This window comes from Pelodiscus sinensis, unplaced genomic scaffold (assembly GCF_049634645.1).
Source record: "Pelodiscus sinensis isolate JC-2024 unplaced genomic scaffold, ASM4963464v1 ctg142, whole genome shotgun sequence".
In the NCBI taxonomy this organism is placed as follows: Eukaryota; Metazoa; Chordata; order Testudines; family Trionychidae; genus Pelodiscus; species Pelodiscus sinensis.
The window spans coordinates 36,592-52,876 of record NW_027465831.1 but is presented as its reverse complement, the minus strand read 5'-3'; the positions used below and the strand labels follow the sequence as shown (position 1 = coordinate 52,876).

At 61.4% G+C, this 16,285-nt stretch overlaps 1 protein-coding gene across 3 annotated transcripts; it reads right to left on the bottom strand.

Moving 5' to 3' along the window:
- Nucleotides 1-636: 636 nt before the first annotated feature.
- On the bottom strand, nt 637-7,239 carry LOC142823530 (uncharacterized). Of its 3 annotated transcripts, XM_075914668.1 has the most exons (9): nt 7,049-7,207; nt 6,765-6,857; nt 4,793-4,906; nt 4,241-4,321; nt 3,315-3,518; nt 2,925-3,032; nt 2,546-2,623; nt 2,011-2,043; nt 637-1,221 (listed from the first exon to the last, which is right to left on the bottom strand). In XM_075914668.1, exons 1-8 carry the CDS (start codon nt 7,056-7,058, stop codon nt 2,036-2,038), a joined length of 696 nt encoding a protein of 231 aa, XP_075770783.1. In that variant the 5' UTR covers nt 7,059-7,207; the 3' UTR covers nt 637-1,221; nt 2,011-2,035. The 3 variants fall into 3 exon arrangements, with proteins under 3 accessions (XP_075770783.1, XP_075770782.1, XP_075770781.1); XM_075914667.1 differs by lacking the exon at nt 2,011-2,043 and having other exon boundaries at nt 2,925-3,029; nt 7,049-7,239; XM_075914666.1 differs by lacking the exon at nt 2,011-2,043.
- Nucleotides 7,240-16,285: the final 9,046 nt, after the last annotated feature.

Genomic DNA, 16,285 nt, shown 5'->3' with positions numbered 1-16,285 from the left:
GCGCAGGCTGGTTTGGCCGCAGGGCGCGGTGGGAGCCAAAGAGCCGCGGGGGGAAAGGGGGGGGGCGCTTCCCCCTCAGGGCCGGTCCTGCAGCAGCGGGCCAAGGCGGGGGGGCAAAAAATTTTGCTGGAGGGGAGGCAAAAACCTAGAGCCAGCCCTGGGCAGGTCCTGGTCTGGGGCTGCCGGATCCGTTAGCTCGGGGGGGGGTCGCCCCTTGCTGGCCAGTGTCCCCCCCTGTCGCTGTCCCGTGTCCGGGGTGGGTCGGGGAGGCTGAACCGGGGCACTGTGGGGGCTGGACGCGCTGGCCCAGGGTGGCGGGAGAGGGGGGGGGGAATTTAATCGGCTCCTTCCCCTCTCAGCAGGATAAATGCAGAAGTGGGGTCCCCAGAAGCCCCCAAACCTTCCCTACCAGGCTGTGGGATGAAACCCCCCCCAATCTGAACCACCTCGATGTGGGGGATAAAACCCGCCGCCCCCCGAGTGCTCAGAGCTCACCCGGGAAATCTCCCCCTCTGGAAAACCCAGGGCCCAGGAATTACCCCAGGCCGGTTAACACGCAGGGAAGGGAGAGAACTTCTGACTGTCGGCGCGTCGGGGTCCTCCCGCCCCCCGGAGCAGTGAGACCAGACTCCCCCGGCCGGGCGAATCCGGAGGGTTTATTGCTTCTCAGAGTCACAGCACAGCAGGGACGCGAGGTGGCTACAGCAGCCAGGGCCAGGCAGCCCCAGCCCCTCGGGTGGGGGGTCCATCGCCCTGGGCCCTCGCCCTCCGCTTAGGTTGCTCCCTTCATGTTCCCAGCCAGCGACTGCCCCTCCCCCCAAACCGCCCTTCCCTGGTTCCCCCCCTGCCCTCGAGCGGTGGGGCCGGTTGGGTCTTGGCCTAGGTGAGCTGAGGCAGCCCCTGGCTGGGCCGTGCTACAGACACCGGCCAGTAGGGGTCGCCCCAGCGCACACAGCCCCCAGCGGATGCCCCAGGGTGGCCCTGCCCGGTGCCCACAGTCACCCCCGCACTGTCGCTGTTGCAGGCAGGATGCCCGGATAGAACAGTCGCACGGTGACGGGCTTGTGGGGGACCCGCCGTGGGGCAGGGCTGAGTGACCGGGGGGGGGGCTGCTCTTCGGCGCTAAGCAGGCTGCAGCGAGGGGGAGTCCAGAGCCCGGCGGGAGACTCAGTCGGGATCCTCCGCGGGCGCCGGGCCGACAGCTCCGTCACACGTCAGGAGCTAGGCAGGGAGAGGCAGGGTCAGGTGGACAGGGCCACTCACGCTTTATGGCTCACGGGTGCTCAGGGGGAGCGGAGCCAGCCATGCCCCCACCATCCCAGAGACACCCTGCCTGGGACCTGCCTTTGTGGGCGACCAGGGGTTGGCTCCCCAGCCGGCAGGTCAGAGGGGCAGGGCCTGGGGGACTCTGGAAAGGGCCCCCACAGCTCTCCCTGCACCTCCCCATGTTCGATCCCCCCTCACTTCCCCTGGGCGCTGGGGTCTCACCCTGGTTGTTGCCTGGAGGGTGAAGGACATGGGGGGGGGTTAGAGTCTCTGGCCCTGCCCCCCCGGTCCCTCGTGCCCGCATCCCCCTGCCCCAGGGCGGGTGTGTGGCTGCCCCAGGCGACTGGCTGCACTTAGCCCTGAGGGGTGGGGCGATGCAGGGAGCTGGCGGAAGTCGGGGGGGTTACAAGTGGGGCTGGTACCGGCTCCCTGGGCTAAGACCCTGCACCGCCCCCTGCCTGGGCACATGGGGGTGGGGCTTTCAGAAGCAACTTGGGGACTCAGGCGGCCAAACCCCAGTAAATCAGTGGGGCTGAGGCTCCTGCATCCAGCCCCCCATGCCATGGTGTAGGACACGTCCTACCAGCCCCCAGCCACAAGGCCAGGAGCCAGGCTAGGCACAAGCCAGACACCCCCAGAGCCACAGCGAGCCAGATGCAGCCGAGGGGCGGGGCGGGGGGCAGACGGCTGAGCCCCAGGGGGCACAGTGAGGGGCACAGGGATGGGGCAGGACTCAGCTCTCACCTGCGGCTTGTCCGTGCCAGCGTCTCTACTTCCCTGTGGAGGGAGACAAGGCAGAGCCGTGAGCGCGGCGGCTCCCGGGGCAGGACCAGGCTCCAGTCGGCGCCCACGGCCCATCCCGGGGGAGGGGACAGCTCAGGGCCCTGGAAGCTGCGCGGCCGCTCGGCTGTTTAGTGAGCCCCGCCCAGAGGCTCAGAGGCCCACGCGGGCAGGGAGCTCAGCTGGCCGGCTGGCGTAGGGAGGGGTGGGGGGCTGAGCAGGTCCAGACCAAGAGGTCTGAGAACAGGGAGGGAGGGGAGAAGGGAATATGTTGGGGGCAGGGGCTGCAGGGGAGCTTGGGGTGTCCTGCCCCGCAGTACAAGCTCTGAGCCCCCCACAACCACCCCATGGGCACCGCACTCTCGGTGGGGTCGCACAGTCACAGCACCACACCCACCCCACCCACCCAGAGTCCCTCTGACCCTCTGCTAGCCCTGCCCGCAGCCCCCCCGCACAGCCGGTGCCCCACTCAGCCCCCCCCCGAAGGCCCCGCACTCACCCCCGCTCTGGCTGAGCTCACACCCGGTGCTTGTGTCACCGTCCCCTTTGCGCTTGTCCTGGAAGAGTTTGCAGATCCCTGTGTGGAGAATGCAGGGGGGGGTCAGGGGGGGAAGCGCAACGGGAATTGCAGCCGGCAAGGGGTGTGGGGGGAACAAGGAAGGTTTCTCCAGGCACGTTGGCAAGAAGAGGGGATCAGCGAGGGGGCGGGGCCCTCACTGGAGGAGGGAGGTCACCTGGGGTACGTCTACACTAGCTCGTTAGTGTGAGCTAGTTGGGCAAATGAGGGCGACCGGAACTGCAAATGAGTTGCCCTGCGCCAAAGGGCCGTGTCCCTGGTCCAGCTGCACCCCCCCCCCCTCCCGGGGCCCCGCCCTCACCTGTGCTCTCCAGAGCATCCAGGAAGAGCTCCAAGTCTTCAGAGGTCCAGCCGACCCCCCCGGCTCCGCGCTGCTCCAGCAAGCGCTGGGCCTCGGCCTTGCGATTCGCTGAAGGGAGACGGGGGGTCAGTGCCGGGACCCTGTGTCCCTTCCACCCCACCCCCCCGCGTGCTGCCTCCCACCCACCGGCATCGTCCCTGCACCGCCCGGCCCATGGGCCTGGTCCCAGGACAGGACCCTCGTCCCCAGCGGCAGCTCAGGCTGGGGGATGCGGGTCCCAGGCTCTGTCTGCCCTGCAGCCTGTCTCCGGGGGGCTGGGCCGTGTCTAGGGCCGGGTCTCAAAGGCCATTTCCCTGTCCCCCCCCCCCCCCGCCCGGGCCCTGCTCTCACCCCCGCTCTGGCCGACCCGCTCCCACAGCTCCTCCAGGGTGAGCTCGCGGCTCAGGGACTTCAGGATGGAGGCGGCAGCCTTCAGGGTGGCCTCGTCCGGCAGCGTGAAGATGAACTGGACGTCGGGGTCCGGCCCCCCGCGCTGCTCCGCCCCCCCCGCCCCGTCGGCAGAGCCCCGGTACAGAAAGGCCAGATTGAACGTCACTGGAGAGAGACGGGGGGGGGGGGGGTCAGAGTCACCGGCTCCGGGACCCACGTCCCTTCTCCCTGTACCCCGCGCACCTCCCCCAGATACTCACAGCTGGCAGGGCCGTGAATGCTGCGCCCCCCCCCCCCCCCCGCGAATTAGAGGAAGGACACAGGAGTCCCTCTCCCGGTCCCCCTGCTCTAACCACTGGCCCCCACTCCCCTCCCCGAGCCAGGGAGACCCCAGCGTCCCGCTCCCACCCGGCACAGCCCTGCCCTCACCCCAGTGTTTTGCTTCCCAGGCCCCAGGACTGTTGGTGACATTTCTGGGATGTGTTTGGGCTTCGGCAGGGCTGGGGGGGAGGGACGATGGGCCCACACACCAGAGCTGGGCAGGGCACCGCTGGGGGAGAGTCCAGCAGCGCAGGGGGGAGGACGCCCCTGCCCCACGGCCCCCACCCGGCTAGAACTGGGAGAGACCAAGCGGCACCGAGCCCAGAACCTGGGAATGGTGGGGGCAGGAGTGGGGGCCTTACAGCCGTGGGGATGGGGGGCTACCAAGGGCCCCGTGAGGCAGAGGGGACACTGGGGCGTCTCCCCCAGCCAGATGGGCCTGGATCCAGGCGGGGGGGCCTGGGGACACATCCCAGGCTGGAGGAGAAGGACCAGGCAGAGCTGGGGCCTGGTGAGCACAGACCCCCCCTGGGGCCCGCTCCCTCCGCTCTGGCAGCGCTGCTCACAGGTCTCCCTCACGGCGCTCTCCGGGTCCTGGACCTCTCGATCCGCAGGGAGCCGGTACAGAGACCCCGGCTTGAGCGTCACTGGAGAGAGAGGGGGGGGGTCAGAGTCACTGGGGAGACCCCACGTCCCTTCTCCCCACCCCTCGCGTCCCCCTGTGCTGCCCCCCACTCACCATGTGGCTGCCACCTCCAGACACTCGCTGGATCCCCCCCACCTCCAGCCCCTGGCTCCTCCCCTGCCCTCACCCCAGTGTTTTGCTCCCCAAGACCCAGGGCTGTGGGCGCCATTTCTGGGAGCTATTTGGGCTGGTCCCCCCGGGGGGGGCTCTGGGCCGGGGGCAGTTTGCCCCGAGCGGCAGCTCAGGCCGGGGGCTGCGGGTCCCAGGCTCTGTCTGCCCTGCAGCCTGTCTCCGGGGGGCTGGGCCGTGTCCTGGGAATGCGGCTGCCCCCCACTTGCCGGGGGAGAGGGGGCCGGGTGCCCGCTGAGCGAGGGGTGTCCCAGCCTGGGGAGCAGCCGGCCCTGCCGGCGAGGGGAGGGGGCCCGGCCCTCACCCGACTCTCGGCTGGCGCACTCGGACTGCAGGACCCAGGTCTCCTCCGCGCTGCTCCAAGAGGCCAGTTGCTCCGGGGCGGCCGCCAGCTCCAGGTGGGACGAGCCCAGGTACACTGCGGAGAGACGGGGAGTCAGCGCCGCCGGGGACCCCCCCCGCTACCCCCCCCGCTACTCACAGGTGGGACGAGCCCAGGTACACTGCGGAGAGACGGGGAGTCAGCGCCGCCGGGGACCCCCCCTGCCTCCCCCCCCGCTACTCACAGGTGGGACGAGCCCAGGTACACTGCGGAGAGACGGGGAGTCAGCGCTGCCGGGGACCCCCCCTGCCTCCCCCCCCGCTACTCACAGGTGGGACGAGCCCAGGTACACTGCGGAGAGACGGGGAGTCAGCGCTGCCGGGGACCCCCCCTGCCTCCCCCCCCGCTACTCACAGGTGGGACGAGCCCAGGTACACTGCGGAGAGACGGGGAGTCAGCACCGCCGGGGACCCCCCCTGCCTCCCCCCCCCGCTACTCACAGGTGGGACGAGCCCAGGTACACTGCGGAGAGACGGGGAGTCAGCGCCGCCGGGGACCCCCCCTGCCTCCCCCCCCGCTACTCACAGGTGGGACGAGCCCAGGTACACTGCGGAGAGACGGGGAGTCAGCGCCGCCGGGGACCCCCCCTGCCTCCCCCCCCCCGCTACTCACAGGTGGGACGAGCCCAGGTACACTGCGGAGAGACGGGGAGTCAGCGCCGCCGGGGACCCCCCCTGCATCCCCCCCCCCGCTACTCACAGGTGGGACGAGCCCAGGTACACTGCGGAGAGACGGGGAGTCAGCGCCGCCGGGGACCCCCCCGCTACCCCCCCGCTACTCACAGGTGGGACGAGCCCAGGTACACTGCGGAGAGACGGGGAGTCAGCGCCACCGGGGACCCCCCCCGCTACCCCCCCCGCTACTCACAGGTGGGACGAGCCCAGGTACACTGCGGAGAGACGGGGAGTCAGCGCCGCCGGGGACCCCCCCTGCATCCCCCCCGCTACTCACAGGTGGGACGAGCCCAGGTACACTGCGGAGAGACGGGGAGTCAGCGCCGCCGGGGACCCCCCCTGCATCCCCCCCCGCTACTCACAGGTGGGACGAGCCCAGGTACACTGCGGAGAGACGGGGAGTCAGCGCCGCCGGGGACCCCCCCTGCCTCCCCCCCCCCGCTACTCACAGGTGGGACGAGCCCAGGTACACTGCGGAGAGACGGGGAGTCAGCGCCGCCGGGGACCCCCCCTGCATCCCCCCCCCGCTACTCACAGGTGGGACGAGCCCAGGTACACTGCGGAGAGACGGGGAGTCAGCGCCGCCGGGGACCCCCCCGCTACCCCCCCGCTACTCACAGGTGGGACGAGCCCAGGTACACTGCGGAGAGACGGGGAGTCAGCGCCACCGGGGACCCCCCCCGCTACCCCCCCCGCTACTCACAGGTGGGACGAGCCCAGGTACACTGCGGAGAGACGGGGAGTCAGCGCCGCCGGGGACCCCCCCTGCATCCCCCCCCGCTACTCACAGGTGGGACGAGCCCAGGTACACTGCGGAGAGACGGGGAGTCAGCGCCGCCAGGGACCCCCCCGCTACCCCCCCCCCGCTACTCACAGGTGGGACGAGCCCAGGTACACTGCGGAGAGACGGGGAGTCAGCGCCGCCGGGGACCCCCCCCGCTACCCCCCCTGCTACTCACAGGTGGGACGAGCCCAGGTACACTGCGGAGAGACGGGGAGTCAGCGCCGCCGGGGACCCCCCCTGCATCCCCCCCCCCCGCTACTCACAGGTGGGACGAGCCCAGGTACACTGCGGAGAGACGGGGAGTCAGCGCCGCCGGGGACCCCCCCTGCACCCCCCCCCCCACTACTCACAGGTGGGACGAGCCCAGGTACACTGCGGAGAGACGGGGAGTCAGCGCCGCCGGGGACCCCCCCTGCATCCCCCCCCCGCTACTCACAGGTGGCGTTCGGTGCCATCAGGGAGATGATGGTGTTCCCGCTGTTGTTGTTACCGATGATGGCGCCGGTGATCAGGCCGCTGTTGCTGACACCTGCAGGGAAGGGAGAAGAGCTTGGAACCTCACGGGATCCCCCCCGCCAGCTCCCCGCCCGCTCTAACCACTGGCCCCCACTCCCCTCCCCGAACCGGCAGAGAACCCAGGCATCCTGGCTCCCAGCCTGCCCCACTCCCCCCCTCGGAACCCCCTTATTCCCCCTCCTCCTGCCACCCCCCAAGTCCTACCTTGCCCCATCCCTGCACAGATGCTCTCGTCCCAGCTGCACCCTAAGACGAGTGGCTCCACCGTTTATAGCGGCCCTGCCCGACCCACGGGGCGGGCGCTGGGTGGGGCGATCGCCCTCACCGGCCGGAGCAGCCCCACGACTTCCTCAGGGCACTGCCCTCTGCCCCCCCCCCCCGGGAGAGCTCCCCCGCCCCACGGACCTGCCGCCCCCTCCGCTGAGCATGGAGCCAGGCACAGGGGTGGGGGGGGGGCTGAGAAAAGGGAGGGGCAGATAGCGCAGGGAGAAAGGAGGAAACGTACCAGAGAGTCACAAGCGGCCCCAGTTCCTCCTGAGTCTGCACAATGTGTGTGTGTGTGTGTGTGCACAATGCACCAATGGGTGTGTGTGTGTGTGTGTGTGTGTGTGTGTGCACAATGCACCAATGGGGTGTGTGTGTGCACAGTGCCGCAATGGGTGTGTGTGTGTGTGTGTGTGTGTGTGTGTGTGGGTGTGAGACCCTGTGACTCACACCTGCTCTCTCTTGCCCTCCAGGCCCCCTTGCAGGGGCAACCACTGGGGCTGGGTGGAAAGTCTTAGAAAGACTTTGTCCATGAAACCGGCATGTGCTAAGCAGTGACTCAGGGAACAGGTGTGGGGGCAGCGAGCCGGCCTCCCCCCTCCCCTAAGAACCAGGCCTGACAGCTCATCAGCTCCGCGCAGGACTTCATGGTGCTACCCCCTCCGGCGAGGCAGATCGGAATGGTTATCTGCATTTTACTGATGGGGAAACTGAGGCAGGGTACGATTGAATGACTTGCCCTAGGTCCTGTTAGCTTCCCTTGTTTGCCTTGGTTTTGAGGGGCCATGGAAGGACAGTTCAATGGTCACCTCAGCCCATCTCGTTTTCCCAGCTCTGCAGGCCTCCCCCCAAGTGCAGCCCTGCTGGGGTCCCCCTGCTGCTCCCCGACTCCTCCGGACTGGGGGTGCCCAGCGCCGGCTCTGCTGTCCGGTCCTGCTCAGCGTCCCGGCTCGGAGGGGCAGAGGCGAGATGGGTTTTTCCTAATGTCCAAGCTAACCCTCCCTTGCTGCAGTTTAACCCCATTGCTGCTTGTCCTGTCCTCAGAGGCCAAAATGAACAAGATTTCTCCCTCCTCCTCATGACTCTCTGAGTACGGTTCTCCAGGCAGTTCTGCACCCACCTTAGAGTAGCCCCATCTAAGTTGTATTTGCCTAGTTTATTGATAAGAATATCATGTGAGACCATATCAAACGCCTTACTAGAGTCTAGTTATACCACATCCACCGCTTCCCCCTTATCCACAAGACTCATTACCCTATCAAAGAAAGCTATCAGTTTGGTCTGACATGATTTGTTCTTTAGAAATCCATGCTGGCTCTTCCCTAGCACCTTGCCACCTTCCAAGTGTTTGCAGATGATTTCCTTAATTACTTGCTCCATTATCTTCCCTGGCACAGAAGTTAAACTGACTGGTCTGTAGTTTCCTGGGTTGTTCTTATTTCCCTGTTTATAGCTGGGCACTAGATTTGCCCTTTTCCAGTCTTCTGGAATCTCTCCTGTCTCCCATGATTTTCCAAAGATGATAGCTAGAGGCTCAGATACCTCCTCTATCAGCTCCTTGAGTATTCTAGGTGCATTTCATCAGGCCCTGGGGACTTGCAGGCATCTAACTTTTCTAGGTGATTTTTAACTTGTTCTTTTTTTATTTTCTCTTCTAAACCTCCCCCCTTCTCACTAGCATTCCCTACGTTAGGCATTCCTGCAGACTTCTCGGTGAAGACCGAAACAAAGAAGTCATTGAGCATCTCTGCCATTTCCAGGTTTCCTGTTACTGTTTCTCCCTCCTCACTGAGCAGTGGGCCTACCCTCTCCTTGGTCTTCCTCTTGCTTTTAATGTATTTATAAAAGGTCTTCTTGTTTCCCTTTATTCCCGTAGCTGGTTTGAGCTCAGTTTGTGCCTTTGCCTTTCTAATCTTACCCCTGCATTCCTGTGCTGTTTGCTGACATTCATCCTTTGTTATTTGTCCTACTTTCCATTTTTTATATGATTCCTTTTTTAAGTTTAGATCATGCAAGATCTCGTGGTTAAGCCACGGTGGCCTTTTGCCATATTTTCTATCTTTCCGACACATCGGAATCGCTTGCTTTTGGGCCCTTAACAACGTCCCTTTGAAAAACTGCCAATTCTCCTCAGTTGTTTTTCCCCTCGGTCTTGATTCACATGAGACCTTACCTATCAGCTCTCTGAGCTTACCAAAATCCGCCTTCCCGAAATCCATGGTCTCTATTTTGCTGTTCTCCCTTCTACCCTTCCTTAGAATTGTGAACTCTCTGATTTCATGTTCACTTTCACCCAAGCTGCCTTCCACTTTCAAATTCTCAACCAGTTCCTCCCTATTTGTTAATCAGATCTAGAACAGCTTCCCCCCGGTAGCTTTTTCAACCTTCTGAAATAAAAAGTTGTCTCCAATGCCGTCCAAGAACTCACTGGACAGTCTGTGCCCCGCTGGCTTAGTTTCCCAACATATATCTGCATAGTTGAAGTCCCCCATCACCACCAAATCTTGGGCTTTGGATGATTTTATGAGTTATTTAGAAAAAGCCTCGTCCACCTCTTCCGTCTGGGTAGGTGGCCTGTAGTAGACTCCTCGCATGACACCACCCTTGTTTTTAACCCCTTTTAGCCTAACCTAGAGACTGTCAACACTTCCATCTCCTCTGTCTATCTCCACCTCACTCCAAGTGTGTTCATTTTTAATATACAAGGCAACACCGCCTCCCTTTTCCCCCGTCTATCCTTCCTGAGCAAGCTGTACCCTTCCATCCCAACAGTCCCATCGTGTGTATTATCCCACCAAGTTTCTGTGATGCCAGCAATGTCAGAATTGTACTTACGTATCAGCGCTTCCAGTTCTTCCTGCTTATTCCCCAGACTTCTCACACTGTGTACAGGCATCTAAGATCCGGATTTGACCTTGCCTCCCAGTTTTGCCCCGACCCTCCGTTCTCTCTGCCATTGTAGCCCACGCTCCCCCCCATTTCCGACCCATCTCCCAGGTCTCCCTGTTCCCCACTTACCCATGGTCTGTGCTCACCTGTCCCCGTCGAACCTAGTTTAAAGCCTCCTCACTAGGTTAGCCAGTCTGTGTCCTGACAGGGTCTTCCCACTCCTGGAAAGGGGAACGCCATCCCGGCCCAGCAGTCCCTCCCTCCCCGTGATGGGCCGTTCTCCCCCTGGATTTCTACTCACCTTGCTCGTTCTAGTCGTACCAACGCCAGGCCCCAAGGGAACGACCCACAACTCCCGTCTGGGTCCTGGAGCCCGGTGGAAACTCGCCGCACCCCCCGGATCAGCCCCAGCTACCTCACCTGGCCAGTGCAGCGGGGGGAGCGACTGTGGGTAACATAGACGGGGGGGAGCACAACGTGCTGTGTCACCTGCACACGAGAAGTGTCCCTGCTCTGTGTGTGCACCCCGAGAAAAGTGGCGTTTGCCCCCCCCCGAGAAGGCCCCGGCAGGACTGTCCAGCACGGCCCAGTGACCGGCCGGGGGCTGCGTTTGGCACAAGGCGAATCTGAGTTCGGCAGAGTCAGACTCAGACACGGCTCCCCCAAGCCAAGGGGGGGGGGCACGTCACAAGCGGCCGGGGGGAGGCCAGGCTGGTAGCTCTGGGGCTGCAGGCAGGATCAGGGAGCTCCGGGCACCGTCTGTGCAGGCCCCACCCCAGGGCCGTCCGGCACCTTGTGCACCCAGAGCAGCTCACGTTTTGCAGGCAAGGTTTTATCTCGGGAAAGAGCCGTTATTTCTTCAAACACAATTGCATTAGAGGGTCATCCGCTTCGCACGCGGTTTGTTATCTCTGTTCATCTTGCTGCAGAAGGAGCGGCCGAATGTTTAAACAAAATAGACCCACTCACTGAACTGCTGGTTTCCACCATGGCACAAAAAATAAACACTTGAGTCCCCCATTAATGTCTGGGGTCAATTTCTTTAATGGACTTTCAAATGTTTCATGCAGAGAAAAACGGGGATCCAGTTTTAGGTTGTTCTGAAACACACGTGTCTGTGCGCAGCCTTTTGTCTTGCTACTTTTATTTTTTAAGACACTCTGACTTAGTCCTAGGACTTAGAGACCGTCTCATGCATACACCCGAACGGCCAAGGTTTCCAAAAGTCCTGGGGTTTCGTATGGTCGATGAGAGACTCTGACTGTTCTATGTAGCATGCAAACACTATAGAGATGGCTGTGTATATTATACCCACCATGTCTATGGAGGTAGATGTCTCATGGGATAAATAAATTTAATAGGCACTTTACACACCATCCCTGCCCTCTCCCCACTCACACCAGAATGCCACAGATCTCGAAAGCTTCCAAAAGCCACCGTTCAAAATGTTACCCATCAAGTAGCAGGGTTGGCCTTTTATTCTGTGACTGTAGTTTTCAGGCACATTGCCAGGCTGAGTTCATGACTAAGGCAGCGGTTCTCAACTCGTTTCAAACCACGGACCAACAGGCCAATCAAAAAATTTTCGTGTCTCACCTCCTGTCTGAGACACGCTGAAAAAGAGCAGACAATAAACATTTTTATTTGAAATGTATTTCTTACGAACAGATGTTTGGCTCCTGCCCACAGCCTGTGACGTTGGACAACGTTCCTGTGGACCACCGAAAAACACACCACGGACCACCAGTGGAGAACCGCAGGACTAAGGGAAAAGCTAGCACGGACCTCAACTTGCGAATGCCTTTGAAAACCACAAATTGCCTCGTCTTCATTAGGATCTTGCCTCCTGTTCACCAGCTCATGCTAGGAGCGCGTCTTTCTTCTTGGAGACGACAAAGGCTCAGGATCTGGGAACGCGTTAGCAGAATCCTGTTCAATACGTTCTTTAAGCACATGCCTCACTTTAGGCACCTGAGTAGCTTCATTGAAGCAGGCTACATTCGCGGCTTCAATTTAAACCTGCTTAAAAGTGCACAAGTACATTTGCTGAATCAGGGCTCAAATACGGAAGGAGTTGTACATAATATCTGCCCAGCCCTGCTTATCTGACTTGGGGGAGTAACTGCATTCCTTTGACTGGGCCTGCTCATCCAAATAGGGTGAACGGGATCTCCCACAATTTTAGCAACTTCTCAGTATCTGCAAACCATGTAATTCATGTAATTCATGACTCTGCCTTTGCTTCTGCTGTTGATGTGGCATGGGCCCTGTAGTACGTTGAGGGTCGGGAAAGTGGAGTCTGCAGGCCTGAGCAGAGGCCTGTAACATGAAAGCAGCAACAGGCCTGCAATCTAGTGAGCAAGACTTTGGCTCAGGAACACAGGAGCCAAGAAAGAGGCCCTTCTGATAACTGTGATTGTGAGAGTTGGGTGGAGCATGGACGGACCAAGTACGGACTGTGAGCCAGAAGGGAGTAACAGCACATCTTAAGGAACGCCCTGGTACGGGGACTCCCTAGGAGATGGGCACCTACCAACCTAGGGTCAGGACCAGGGCGGAGCTGACAGGATGACGAATAGAAGGGCCCCCCCTTGCATAAGGTGAGGGGTGGTAACGGGGGGACAGAAGGTGGCCACCTGGTACGTAAAGAAGTGCTGGGCGTTGTTTGTACCGGTCTATAAAAGGACACTCGAGAACGGTTCTTGAGGCGTCAAAAGGCGGAAATGTTCAGATTGAAAGTTTTATTCTTTTTTATATTTGTATTTTAGGTTTAGCCATGGAGTAATGTAAGGTCCCGTATCATCCCATTTAATAGTGTGGTCAGCCGAATCCTTTAGTTAAGTAGATATCTCCTATATTTCCTTGGTCTAAAGTTTAGTAAGTAAAGAGACAGGGTTACCGTAAAATCTTGAGTATAATACGCACCGATGTATCGTGCGCACCCTGACTTTAGACTCTTAAAATCATGAAAAAACAAACGCCTATGTACAATGCGCACCCATTATACAGGAGACCGGGAAGGGAACCTGCCTGCACGCCAAGCTCACGCCTGCTGGGAGGGGGTCTTCCTGTCCAGGTGCCCGTGAGCCAACCTCGCGCCTGCTGAACGTGAGTTTAAAACTTAAAAAAGAAACCTCCTCTGGATAACGTGCACTCCGACTTTGATGCTAACAAAACCAGGAAAAAAGTGTGCATTATACTCACAATTTTGTGGTAATGAGATTAGAAATATGGACGGCCCCGGGCCTTCAATGTGAATTGTTTTGATTTTGATTTTGCTGAAAATAAAACACTGCTGTTTGCCTTTGAAGGATTGTGTGAGAGACGGTTTGTGTGAACGAGAGAGGGTGTGAAGGGCGTCGTTAGAGCCGGATGGTCAAGAGAGAAGGGGGAGAATGTGGGGTGAAGACAAACTGGAAAAGACAGACCGTGAAGAGACGTCCCGGCATCGGAGAACCCATCAGTGCGTCCCCACGGTCAGGGACTGGCAGAATTGAGGGCTCTAGAGGGGAAGGGCGGGCACCCCTGAAAACAACGGATTCAATCCAGGGCAGGATGAGCCTGTCGAGATGTTTTGGGGTGAATGGCGACATCAGAAGAGAACAGTCACCGGTCACAGACTGACAGTGAAATCCACAGAGGAGAGGATGAGAAAGGTGCCTCGCTATGGGACCTCGGGTTCGTCTTGCCACCGACTCCAGGGGAGCATTGGAGCGATCGACCGACAGAGCCGGGTCCCCCTCTGGGATCGATCTCACTGGCCACTGGATTGGTACAGAGTCTGGACTGGTAACTAGGACACCGACTGGCGGGACTCTGTGTGTGTGTGTGTGTGTGTGTGTGTGAGTGAGTGACAAGCACATGCACTTGTTGTATTCTCAATAAATGCGGCGTCCTGTCTTTTCCGCCTAGGGCAGCCAGCTCCTCAGTCAGACTGTGCCCCTCCCTGTGCCCGGCCAGCGGGGGCGGGGCGCCGAGCAGGCAGCAAAGTCGGAGTCACGGCCCCAAACTCCAACTTGGCCCCCCCAGGGTCCTGCCGCCACCTGGTGGCCAAAGAGCCTCACTGCACCTGCCCCTCACTCCCCTCCTATTCCTGCCCCTGGCCCCTCTGGACACCCAGCCCCCCGCCCCAGAGCTCTCTGTGACCCAGGCCTCCACCAGCTGCCAGCTGCTCCCCACGGGCTGCATGCGGAGATGCAGCCACCTCTGGGGAGGAGGTGGGGCTGTGCGTAAAGGGGTCCCTGGCCCAGTACGGAGAGGCAGCCACCCCAGGGGGCAGGTGTGGGGCTCGTTAGCCAGCATCTCTCACCTGGGACAGAGATGCAGCCACCCCTGGGGTGGGGTGGGGCTGTTGGTGCAGGGACCCCTGGCCTGGTGGCAAATGCAGCTGTAGCTGGGGTGCAGCGCAGGACCCACCCCATAGCCACACTGCACAGCAGTTTGGGACAGGAAGTGCAGGGGTTCCCGGCCCCACTGGTAACAGTAGGGGAGGATTGGGCCTGGCTCTGGGGGGGGCAGGACTGGGGGGGGGCATGAGGGTCCCGGGCAAGCTTTGTTCTGTGCTAGACACTGGGGCCGTTGCTGCTGCACATGGGGCCCTGGCTTGGGCCGATCCAGACGGAGCCGTGGCAGCCTCCATCGGCGGGTGGGACTGGAGTCCTGGAGATCCGGCACGGCCGGGGGCGCAGGGCGGGTGCCGCTCAGCCCTTTGCTCCCCAGGGTGCAGGGCCTGCCAGTGTCTCCCTGAGGGGCCTGGCACGGTCAGTCCTGGGCCCAGCCCTTCCCCACGTGCTGCCTGGGCACCGGGAGTTGCCGATGCGATGGCTTCCCCGGGACGTGAGGCACAGAAGGCGGCTGCTGGGCCTGAGTTTTCTGTGCTAGGTACGCCATGCCTGGAAACTCAGTTTCCCTGATATCCTGCACGGTTCGTAGTGGAGGTGGGGTGAGGTGGGAATTGGTTGTAATATTTTCCAGACACAATGTGCCTCAGTTTCCCTGGCAGGCTGCATTGTTTGGGGATGGGTGGGAATTTGCTGTAATAGTTTCCAGGAGGACTGTGTCTGCCTCAGTTTCCCCGACATGCTGCACTGTTCATGGCGGGGGTGGGAATTTGCTGTAATAGTTTCCAGGAGGATGGTGTCTGCCTCAGTTTCCCTTACAGGCTGCACTGTTCGTGGGGGAGCGGGAGGAGCTGTTTGCTGCACGCAGAGGCCCAGCAAGGCAGGTGGGGCTCCAGGCCCTTGAAGCAAAGCCGAAGGTGGGAACATTTCCCAGGTAGGGCCCCACAGACAGGGGGACATCCTGCTTCCTGCAGACAGGGCTCTGTGGGAGCTGGGTGTGGGTGTTGTGATGGGTATGCCCATCCCGCTCTGGCACTGCAGGGGTTAACCCTGGCTCCCTGGCCCCGCCCCAGAGCCCTACTGGGCGCGCTCCAGCTGAAGGCCTCTATAAAAGCCGTGGAGAGAGGGAGCAGCTCAGTGGGGCTGGGGTGGGTCGGACGTTGTGTCCGGGAAGGTGTCTCGGGAGGGTCTCTGCCGGAGGGGTTGGTACCAGAGGCGGCCGCTCGCTTTTCACTACCTCTCTCAGGCTCTTTTGGGGACACAGAACTTGGGGTGCTGCTCTGGTTGCAGGTTCCAAGTGTCCACCCCGGTTGTGGGTTCAAAGTACTTGCCGGTGGCAGCGGGTCCCCCAAAATCTGGGTATTGGGATTGGAGGGAAGCCTGCAGAGGCAGGGTGTGGGGTGCTCCTGGGGGCCCCCAACTTCTGCATTCACTGTGCCAAAGTGGGGCACAGCCCTGAGGGGCTCCTGGAGGTGGGGCCGGTCTGGGACTGCCGGATAACACAGGTACTTACCTGCGGCTGCTAGACATGAGCAACACCGCTCGAAGAACATTTGAACGAGGCGTGCGTGCGCCGCGTGCATGGTTCCTGCAGTGTTTTTCCCCCAGCGGTACCCGTCGGGCCGGCAGGTCACCCCTGGAGTGGCGCCGCCATAGCAGAGTATAATTACCCCTGCCGGCCCTTCCCCTCCTCGGTTCCTTCTTGCCGGAGACTCGGACGCAGGGGAGGTGGGGAGGGAGTCGAACGGACACGAGCAACACATCTCGCAGAACAACAGTTACAGGGAAGGAACCCTGTTTTCGTCTCCGAGTGGTTGCTCCTGTGCATTCGAACGAGGTGACTTCCAAGCAAAAACCCAACGGAGGCAGGGTCGGAGACACCTCTCACAAGACACCCACACCACGGTCCTAACCACAAGGCATAACAGAGGAACACAGGTGAGGAATC

Bases quoted from the DNA above. Each gene is read 5' to 3' on its own strand.
- LOC142823530 (XM_075914666.1), bottom strand. The intron at 4,322-4,792 runs GTGAGGGCCGGG...CTCTCTCTCCAG, and splicing joins GTGCGCCAGCCGAGAGTCGG to TGACGCTCAAGCCGGGGTCT. The intron at 2,624-2,924 runs GTGAGGGCGGGG...TTCTCCACACAG, and splicing joins GGATGCTCTGGAGAGCACAG to GGATCTGCAAACTCTTCCAG.